The 10,838-nt window shown below is 48.2% G+C and overlaps 1 protein-coding gene across 2 annotated transcripts; it reads left to right on the top strand.

Annotated features, from left to right (window-relative positions):
- The first annotated feature begins 418 nt into the window (after window positions 1-418).
- On the top strand, window positions 419-7,429 carry LOC136450175 (uroporphyrinogen decarboxylase 1, chloroplastic). 2 transcript variants are annotated; one of them, XM_066450519.1, is made up of 6 exons: window positions 419-639; window positions 713-1,101; window positions 2,028-2,312; window positions 2,924-3,159; window positions 3,244-3,288; window positions 7,062-7,429. In XM_066450519.1, exons 1-6 carry the CDS (start codon window positions 504-506, stop codon window positions 7,228-7,230), a joined length of 1,260 nt encoding a protein of 419 aa, XP_066306616.1. In that variant the 5' UTR covers window positions 419-503; the 3' UTR covers window positions 7,231-7,429. The 2 variants fall into 2 exon arrangements, with proteins under 2 accessions (XP_066306616.1, XP_066306618.1); XM_066450521.1 differs by lacking the exon at window positions 3,244-3,288 and having other exon boundaries at window positions 420-639.
- Window positions 7,430-10,838: the final 3,409 nt, after the last annotated feature.

Raw genomic sequence — 10,838 nt, 5'->3', positions numbered from 1 at the left:
AGCCTCTGGTTTCAATTACAAGGCAGTAGAGCTAGCCCTCTGGTTTCAATAACAAGGCAGTAGAGCTGGCCCTCTGATTTCAATACCAAGGCAGTAGAGCTGGCTCTCTGGTTTCAATAACAAGGCATACAAGGCAGTAGAGCTAACCCTCTGGTTTCAATAACAAGGTAGTAGAGCTAGCCCTCTGTTTCAAATAAAAAATTAAGCCCTAACTGCATCTCACTAAAGTCAGCGAAATTGTCAACAAACCACAATTGCTGCTACGTGGAGGTCAACGCCTACATACATAATCCAAATTTAACCGTTCATAGCGATTTCCCCTTTTGAGAAGTTATACCCTGCAGTGCAACCAGTTGCCCGTCCACCCGGCCGGACTGCCGTAGGTCCCAGGCTCCGGTTACGGAAGAAGAAGCGGCGGTTCGAGCCTGACCTCTTCGTCTATCACCCCGAAACAAGATTAGATTAGATAGCACAAAGGCGAAGCCACGGTAACCGCCACCGCCATGATGCCCCCGACGGCCACCGCGACGGCCGTCTTCCTCTCTGCGGCGCCCCCCTCTTTCTCCACCCGCCGTCGGCGCAGCCGCCTTCCTGCCATCTCCGAATCCCTTTCGCCGTCGTCCTCCTCTTCCTCCTCCGGTAAACCCAATTCCCTTTCCTCTCTCACTTCCATTTCGCCCCTAATAATCTGAACTGCACGCCGCGTGTCCAGAGGAGCCGCTGCTGGTGCGCGCGGCGCGGGGCGAGGACGGCCTCCCACGCCCGCCCGCGTGGATGATGCGGCAGGCAGGGCGGTACATGGCGGAGTACCAGGCGCTGGCCAAGCGCCACCCCTCGTTCCGGGAGCGCTCCGAGAACACGGACCTCATCGTCGAGATCACGCTGCAGCCGTGGCGTGCCTTCGCGCCTGACGGCGTCATCCTGTTCTCGGACATACTCACGCCCCTACCGGCTATCGGGGTGCCGTTCGATATCTCGGACTCCAAGGGGCCCGTGATCCAATCGCCAGTGCGGTCCGAAGAGCAGGTGAGGGAGCTCGTCCCCATCGACCTTGATATGCTCCAGTTCGTCGGGGAGTCACTAAAGATTCTTCGAAATGAGGTAATGCCCGTATGGCCGTATGCATTTTATGCTACATAAAGCTTGGTTCCATTGAGTTACTTGTTGTAGTGCTCTGGGATTACTAAATGATAGTACTAGCTATAAATGTACAATGTATTATGGTGAGTCAACGCTTGTGTTGGCATTTGACCTACCAGTTGCATTTATGTGAAGGATTCAAGTAACATTAGACTCAGAGCTGCATGTTGGTAGTTACTGGTTAGTGCTAGCCTCATGATGGAATAGTTGGTCATTAGTGCGATCCCGATGCAGTCTTACTTTAATCATACCCTTACTATCACAAATTTGGTGCACTTTGGTAGCTCAAGAGTGTTTTGGCTGCTTATGAATGCCTAAAGCTGAAAAGAAATTTCAGGAAAAAGAGGTTGCTACGGTTGTTTTATTGTAGGTCTCGATCGATTATGTGTTAATGAGAAAACCTTGACATATTTGAGGTATCTCCTCGGAAAATCAACATGATTTTCCAACGCTTGCAACTTCTGAAACATGCTACACTGTTTCTTAATCTCTCTGGACATTGATTATGTCTATGAAATGCTTATCATTTGTTATTATTTGAATTATATATTTATGCCAGTGATTGCTTGAAATCTCTGCTGGTACACTAGGCCAGTTGGGCATTTCAATTTAAAATTATTAGTAATTAGTGGATTGTGAGCCTGCTGAAACATCAGTAAACCTATTAATGTAGTATATTGAACCCAAAGTCATATTCTTGTTGTTCTCATTGTTGAATATTCTGCTGACAGTTTTATTCTCATCGCAATATATACTTATGAACATCAACAGTTTATTTATGAGTGCTGTTTTATTGATACGAATTGGATTGAGTATTGTTCAGCAAAGCATTCTGCCCTACACTTCCTTTGATGCTTATAAATCTTGTTTCCTCTTCTATCCTCTAGATTGATGGAAAAGCTGCTTTGCTAGGATTTGTGGGGGCCCCATGGACAATTGCAACTTACGTTGTTGAAGGGGGGATGACCAACACATACACAAATATAAAGAGCATGTGCCATACAGCTCCAGATGTCTTGAGGGGTCTTCTATCTCACCTTGCACAAGCGATATCTGACTATATCATTTACCAAGTTAACTCTGGGGCCCAGTGTATACAGATATTTGATTCATGGGGTGGACAACTTCCACCTCATGTGTGGGAGCAGTGGTCAAAACCATATATCAAACAGGTGAGTCTTCCTTACTTTTCTTGCTTTCATGTATTACATGGTCGGTGGCGTTGCTATGTATCTGCACTGTCTTATAGTACAACATTGATGGTTCTCACTAAATGCTCTAAAGCTCAGTATCCCGTAAGAACTACTCTCGTTATGCTTATACCAAAATGCTTCTCACATGATTAATTGCATTAATCCCCAGCAATTTCTGGTACCACATTGCAAGACTTGTTATGGTTATGACCACAAGTTCCTTATAACCACGAAAGTGGAATCTAGAAAGAGCCAATCTCTCAAAATAACCAGTAGCTGATGTTTAAACATCAGCAGCATGTTCTCAGTCCACATGGATTTGGAATTTTAGATACTGTATGTTCCTGTAATTTGGTTTGCATATCTTCAAGACTGCAACTAGCACAGTGTATATTACTGCCTTACTTGGTCATAATGGTAATTTCCACAAGCTTGGTGTATTTAGAGGGAAAAATCCAGAATTTCATTTTGACCTTGAAAAATGTGCAAAATATCATAGCTTGTAGACTGTTATTTAGAGCTCAATTAAAAGATTTCATGCAAAGTTTTGATTGACTGATTCTGTCCATTAAGCTTTATTTCTTCGACAGATTGTGAGTAGGATTAAGAAAGAGTGCCCTCATGTACCCCTTGTGTTGTATATAAATGGAAATGGAGGTTTACTTGAGCGCATGAAGGACACAGGAGTTAATGTTATTGGGCTTGACTGGACAGTGGACATGGCTGATGGAAGGCGGCGCCTTGGTAATGGAATTAGTGTACAAGGGAATGTGGATCCAGCATTTCTGTTTTCACCATTACCAGTACTGACCGATGAAATTCATAGGTTAGTTAAGCCTCAAAGATTTCCATTTAATTTATTTATGTTATTTTGAGTTTTTGGTTAATGCTTATGTGCAATTCATTAAAGAGATCCCCTAAAGTGCTGCCTGAGTAGTATACATCTTCATGTCAGGTATGATTGGTTGCCTGCACTATGATAAACCTGCATTACACCCTATGCAGCGTAGCCTTAGCCTGTATAACTGCATGCAATGAGGTGTGTCTGGTTTGCTTGCATAGCCCTTTTTCATTGTAGGAGATTGTGTTTGGTTGCTTGCATCGAGTTGGATGCAGCCACCTCTTTGTTACTGTGGTAGGCCTAAACTCTATCACCTCATTCCTTCTTCAACCTCCATCTCCCTCATCCTTTCTGCCGTTCCAGGTCATATGACATGAACAACATCATTGCCACCTCCGTCCCCAAAATCCAAAGCGGCAGGCCTTCCTTCTCCTTTTGCTCTCGCTGCTGCTGCTCCTGCTAATCACAAATCGTCTCCTTGGAAAACAGTTCATCTTCTCACTGCCAGCAGTCAGCCCAAATTCGACACTTGTCCAATTGACTGAAGCTGCAAATTGAGTTCTGATAGGACTTGATGCCCTACCGGTGTTGCTGCGTAGGTTATAGGGGTGGAAGAGGGGAGGACGTGGTCTGTACTCTCGACGTCGGCTGCTGCGGCCCTAGAGTTCAAGCCGTGCTACAGTAACGCGGGTACTGTTCATGCGAGGGAGAGGGCAGGGACGGCTGGCTCCCAAGGGAAGCTAGCAACTTAATTGTTGCTTTCTGCTTAATTCGAATCATCCCCGATTACAAGTATTTATCCTTCCCTATAGATGCTATAATTAAGGAACTATATCTATCTTTAAGAAAATACCAAATAAGCGATAAATTGGGCCTCTAAGCCCCTTAACAGACCGCCCCCCTAGCCACTATTGGGCCTGCACCTGGCATAGGGGATGCCGGTCATAACATCTCTCCCCGCCTGCGCAAACAACTCGTCCTCGAGTTGGAAGTCGGGGAAGTGCTTGCGGAACTCGTCAAGAGTCCTCTGGTGGTATGGCCGCGTCCCCGTATTCGGCGGGCGCGACGTCCTCCTCAATGTAGTCCCCGGACTCCAGGTAGAAGAGCCGCTGACACACATGCCCAGGGACGTAGTACGAGGGCGCCGCGGGGGCCGCATTGGCCGCAGCGGGGGCCTGCCCCGCCTGGGCCGCCCCGGGTGTGCGCGCCGGAGGAGGCTGACCCTGACGCGGAGCCGGCGCTGGCTGCATGGCAGCCGCACGACGCTCGAACGCCCGGGCGTAGTACATGGCCGTCTGGAGGTCCGGGGGGTCGTGCATCTCCACGTCCACTCGGATATGATCCGGAAGGCCACCAACGAAGAGCTCGGCCCGCTGACGCGTGGAGACGTCCCGGGCATGATATGCCACCGCCTGGAAGCGATCGGCGAACTCCTGCACAGTGGAAAAAAACAGTAGCCGGCCCAGCTCAGCCAGCCGACTCCCGCGGATCGGAGGGCCGAAGCGCAGACGACACAGCTCCTTGAAGCGCTCCCACGGTGGCATGCCCTCGTCCTGCTCGAGGGCGTAGTACCAAGTCTGGGCCGCCCCCTGGAGATGATAGGAGGCGAGCCAGGTACGGTCGGAGGCGACCGTGCGCTGAGCCCGAAAGAATTGCTCACACTGGTTGAGCCAATTCAGGGGATCAACGGAGCCGTCGTATGTGGCGAACTCCAACTTGTAAAACTTGGGCGGCGGCGGGGCCTGTGCGGCGGCCGAGGGCGCCGCGCCCGTGCTGTCCAGCGAGGGCGACGCGGCGGAGAGCGTCGGCATCAGGTTGCCGCCGTGGAACAGGGGGCCGTCCACCCCGCCATAGAGGACGCCCGGAGCCGGGGCGCCGCCAGGCGCCATGACAGCCCCGGTGGTCGGGAGCGGCGGTAGGTGCGGCTGGGGACTGGGTGCCGTGTAGATGGGTTTCGACGAACTGGCGATCCAAGCCGGAAGCGGTGACGGCGACGGCGGGAACTTGATCTGCTGGATGGGAACGCCCTGGGACGGCGGCGGTGGGGGTAGCTGCTGTTGGTGTGGCGGCGGCGGAGGTGGCGGCTGGGGCTGCGGCTGGGGCGCATAGGGCCCGACGAGGAAGGCCCTGATGCCCGCCACGGCCTGCCCTAATTCTAGGATTGCGGCCGTCATTTGCTCCGGGGTGAGGACGAGGGCGGACGGCGCCGGGGCAGAGGGCGCAAGCGCCCCTGAGGACGCTAGCGCGCCCAATGCCGGCGCGCCTGCTGTGTGGGGCAGCAGCGCCAACGAAGACGCTGGTGGCGGCGGGTGGGTGTGCGGCGGCGGCAGGTGGGAAGAACTCGGTAGAGGGCTGGACATGATCGAACCAGAGATCTCTGATACCAGATTGATAGGACTTGATGCCCTACCGGTGTTGCTGTGCAGGTTATAGGGGTGGAAGAGGGGAGGACGTGGTCTGTACTCTTGACGTTGGCGAGGGGCCGTGGCGGCGAGAGCGGCGGCTACTGCAGCAGCCCTAGAGTTCACGCGAGGGAGAGGGCAGGGACGGCTGGCTCCCAAGGGAAGCCAGCAACTTAATTGTTGCTTTCTGCTTAATTCCAATTATCTCCGATTACAAGTATTTATCCTTCCCTATAGATGCTATAATTAAGGAACTATATCTATCTATAAGAAAATACCAAATAAGCGATAAATTGGGCCTCTAAGACCCTTAACAGACCGGCCCCCTAGCCACTATTGGGCCTGCGCCTGGCATAGGGGATGCCGGTCATAACAAGTTCCCTCTCAGCGTTATTTGAATCCCAAATCTCTGTATTTCTTCCCAATTCGCCCTCTCACGGCCTGGAGATGGATTAGAATAATATTGATTCCCTACTCCGCACTTCTTCACGGCTTGGAGATGTGATCCAAATCTTGCAAATCGAGTTCTCAGAGCGCTTGTTCCCTGCGCTGTACTTCTTCACCGCCGCCGGAGGCCTTGAGACAGATCCCACTCCAGCGTTGCTCTTCCAAGCCAGGTGCTTGCCAGTTCCATCTGTGTGCAGTTCCCCAGCGTTGCTGCACATGCTTGTCTCCCTTGTGGCCGCCCGCAGCCCGCTCGTGGACGACCTCCATGCGTGAGGCGAGCTCCTGCGGCTCGTCGCGTTGCTGTGCGTGCTCAACCCTTGCATCTTTGTGCCCTCGCTCGAGTCTGCGCTCCAAATTGGCTACTACGGCCGCAAGGTGGTGGTAGACACGCTGCTTTCTGGCAGCTCTCTCTTGGCCTGCATCCATGTATGCGACTAAATTTTGCGTGCTCGCCCCTTTTTGCACTGTGGTATGCTGCATATGACTAAGTCCAACCATCCAAACAAAGGCCACCTGCACTACGGGGGCCTGGATAAGCGCTTATGCACCACCAATCAGCCCCGTCATGTATTTGTGTTACACCATCATAACAATGATCTTCTCAGTAGTTATCAATCTTTGATCATTAAGTTCAGCTGTACAGTTTGCAAAGCTCATCTCATTTCTGATTCAAACCATAGTTGTGTACCAAACTATCCCCTGTGTATTCAAGAAAAAAGTTGTGTACTAATTAAAAAACCACCAATGGATATTCGTCCTTAGATCTATTGAACCATTGACCAAAGAATAGGGAATAAATGATTACGTCACACAATCTTAGGGTGTTGCTGTATCTTTCTGCATGTTTTCAGGTAATATCGTGAATCATGTATAGCATCACTTAAGCCTTACTGCTTGTTTTATGTTGCATGGGGGTGGTAATGGTTGGTGCACAAGCATAAATGGGCTTTGCCTCCAGTCCTTACATTCCAATTTCCTTTTTAGGATTAGTTGCTATGAACTGCTAATAATTTTTGTCTCTTACTGCCTGCTCTGCAGGGTTGTGAAAGCAGCTGGTCCAAAAGGTCATATACTTAACCTGGGCCATGGTGTACTTCAGAAAACACCCGAAGAAGCTGTAGCACATTTCTTTGATGTCACAAGGAGCTTGAGATATGACAGTCTTTTCCAAGGTTCTGTTGCTGAAGAATTGCAGCCTGTTGCTTGACAGCGGCAATGACATTCCCATTTTTCATCAAGTGGTCTATTTGATCTGCCATATGTATCATTTTAGAGTCGCAGTAGATTCCTAGTGTTGTCTGCATTCTACCTTTCAAGAGACACTCATTTTGTTGAAGCCTGAATATGTCTTGTAGAGATATCGGCAGCAAATCAAATTTAATTTTATTCATTGTTTGTCCGTTCCATTATTCTTCTGACTGAAGAAGGGATGCAAGATGCATGCAACCTGGTTTTGAAGAGAGCTGGGGATAGGTCCGAATTTTTTACATTTTAGCCATTTTTTGAAAGTTTCTCACAAATAGACTCCTGGAGAAAAGATTTCAGAATATGGACCCTTAGCTCGGCGTCATTGATGCTGACGTCGAGCTAACATGTCTCGGCGCCAGCGTCCTTGGTGTCGAGCTCCTGGGCTCGACGCGAACGTGGAAGGTGACATGGCAGGGAGCTCGGCGCCAGTCACTCTGGCGTCGAGCTCGGCGCCGTAGATCTTGGCGTCAAGCTCGGCGTCAGAGTGACTGGCGCCGAGCTCTCTGCCATTTAACCCGGCCCAAGCTTCGTGCCCGAGCGTTCTTTCTCTTCTTTCTTCTCCCTCTCGGGTTTTTTCTCTCCCCACTTCACCCTACCTCATGAATCGGTATATTGGACCTTGAAAACTTTGATTTGATACGTAGATCTTCGAGAGCAAGGTATCCTCGCTCCCCTTCTAGATTTTTTCGCATCGATTCGGTATATATTAGTCGGATTTTTTAACGTAATAATCGTCATCACTTAGGGTTTCATTCTATCCCTCAATATATGTATTATACAAACGTAGGATGATGCTAAGGCGTGGAAAAGCTAGCAAACCTAGGCGCATGTAGTTATGTTATGGGTCTATTGTTGTGCATCAAATGGGAAGCCCTAGGTTTAGGGTTTAATGTTAACTGCTTTCGGTTCTTAGGAAGAAATTGGTTGTATTGTAGTTATGGTTCTCATTGACATTTATTTGTGATGTTTTAATTTATGTTTGTTAAATTACATCCGTTTAGATGCAAGAAATGTTTCGGGAGGAGTTTTGGCGAAAACGGTGTCGTCTTCGAGAATTATACCCCGACGCGTCTAGCAAAGATACCCCTGTCTCTCCTGACCTCCCTGTCCCTAACTGTGACTGTGGTTTCCCGGCTCATGTTTTTCAATCGAAACATCCGGACACAGCGGCGCGTTGCTTCTACACATGCAGTCGTTTTAATATAAGAAATTATTTCCACTATCCTTTTTCTTTATTTGTGTAAGTATGGTATTAATATTTTGTTGGAATCTCATTGTGTAGGACCATGGGAGGTGCTTTTTCTTTCAGTGGATCGACGATGCAGACAAGTTTGATCCTGGGTACCTCCTTTTCGACGATTGATTTAGAGGGAGACATCCGCATGAGCACTTCAAGCGATGGGTTCCACCCCCCTAACCCTCCGCTAATGATGGCTAAGGAGAAGCACCTAGCCGCAGTTAGACGACTCGAGGAACCTCCTCTGTGCGATTGTCGAGATCGAGCTGTGATAAACCCTGAGAATACGTTGAAGTTTGTGTGTCGAAACAAGCATGAAGTAAGTGCAAAGTGTATGTGTTGAAATGTTGAGCTATATGTGTTCATGTACTAATGTCTACTTATTTAGGTGTTTTCAATGGCGAAGTGTCGTTTGAAGGAGTGGTTGTATGGTCCTAAGAACCAATAGCTGGAAGAACCACGAAAGGTTAAGGAAACGAAGAAAGAAAAGGTAATTTACAAAGCACCTCCTGTCATGTGCGAATGTGGTGTTAAATTCAACTATGGCCTAGTCCCTTCGAAGCTTAGAATATGCCATTATTGCGGCCATATGGTTGAGTATGATGAGGTTGGTTATTTTTGTGGTAAACATGAAATCGTATTTTGTTTCTTTTGCTAAGACATATATGATATAATTTTTCGTTTGAACAGAGCACTAAAAAATGCAGGTGGAAATGTTATGATGATCAAGCTAAGTTCTTGGATGAACTGAAGAAGAGGCAAGTAATTGCACGGAAGAGGGGATATGGACCTGAGTACGTCAACCCATTCGTTAAACATCACAAAGAAAAGATGCGTGAGTTTGCTAGACAACGCGGTATTTGTAACCCGATCGATGTTGAGCTTAACAAATGGGGATTGGACAGACGAATGACGTTAGAGGAGAAGATGGCAAGGAATGAGGCAAGGGAGGAGACAAGAGTACAGATGCAGGTCTTGAACGAGTATGTTGTTGCATTATGTACCAGTGAGTGCTTGAAAGCATTTTTTTCGTTGCCTTATTTTAAATATAATATAATCGCATTGCTAACTAATTGCATTTCATACATGAAGGGATTGGTTGCAGTGAGGAACATGTCGTAGAGCTGGCTCGTGCAAGGTATGAGGAGAAGAAGTTAGATAAGCATAGATCGCGAGTTGGTCACACCGTTCAATCACCGATTGTGTTGTCTGATGAGGGGGACGAGGATGAGGACAACACTGGTAGACTGAGTGAGCTCATTGCTCTAGTAGAGGCGGGCTTGTAGGCACAGGAGGCTGAGGACGATACTTGTAGACTGAGCGAGCTCATCGCTCTAGCAGAGGTGGGGTTGCAGGCGAAGGAGGCTGAGGAAGACACTGACAGACTAAGCGAGCTCATCGGTCTAGCAGAGGCGGGTTTACAGGCGGAGGAGGATGACGACGCGTTCTTCACTCAGGCCGCAGCGGCCGTAGATGAAGCGGAGGCCGCTTACTATAGGCGACAGGCAAGTCAGAGCAATGCAAGTGAGCCTAGCCACAGCAACAGGGTTATAGTAGAGGACTGGTACTCGGATGATGAGTTGATTACTCAGTATGTTTCAGACTGAGGATTTGGAAGTGCATTTGCTCCTATGTCTACTGTCGGCACATACTTCTAGTATTATTATGTTGTTTAATGTGGCATAGTATTGAACTTTACATTATATGGTTGTTTTCATTATTTATGATCTTAATATTCCACTTAATGTTACTGACGTATTGAAATGTGAACACGTGCTGCAAATAAAATCTAACGACGTACGACATTATATAATTCAACACACGAAACACATAAAATAGCATGTGAGAACATGTACCGAACCTAGGTACAGAGTTTCCTTCGACTAAACCTAGCATGCCTTAGTTAATTAAACCAAACAACAAACACATAGATGTGGCATGTGAATAAGATAAAGTCATCCTAGTAGTGTGGCCACATAGCAAATTGTGTTGCACCTTCTCCATAGTAGCCTCCCGTTATTGGTGCTAGTGGTGGCGGGGGTGACAGGGGAGGCCCCTTGTTCTTGTGGTTAGGGCAGGTGCAATATGGATCATTGCAGAGTGCCTCCTGTGAATCGGCACCATTGTTGTCGTCGTTCTGTCCGTCGTCCTTGTAACCACTGCTAACTTCTCTTTATAGATCAAAGATACGGTCCTGTAGGTAGTAGATGTACTCCGTATGCGGATAAATAGGTCAAGGATCGACCCACCTAGTGAACCCATAATTTTCTTTGGCCAAGGAAGACTACAATAAGTATGTTGTGTAAGTTATATAGAAGAGAAACATATTG

Source organism: Miscanthus floridulus, chromosome 5 (genome assembly GCF_019320115.1).
Source record: "Miscanthus floridulus cultivar M001 chromosome 5, ASM1932011v1, whole genome shotgun sequence".
Classification (NCBI taxonomy): Eukaryota; Viridiplantae; Streptophyta; class Magnoliopsida; order Poales; family Poaceae; genus Miscanthus; species Miscanthus floridulus.
This window is presented reverse-complemented; position numbering and strand designations above follow the sequence as displayed.

Coding starts and splice junctions, on each gene's coding strand:
- LOC136450175 (XM_066450519.1), top strand. CDS start 504: ATGATGCCCCCGACGGCCACCGCGACGGCCGTCTTCCTCTCTGCGGCG. Junction 1,102..2,027: donor TAAAGATTCTTCGAAATGAG/GTAATGCCCGTA, acceptor TCTATCCTCTAG/ATTGATGGAAAAGCTGCTTT. Junction 2,313..2,923: donor CAAAACCATATATCAAACAG/GTGAGTCTTCCT, acceptor TTTCTTCGACAG/ATTGTGAGTAGGATTAAGAA.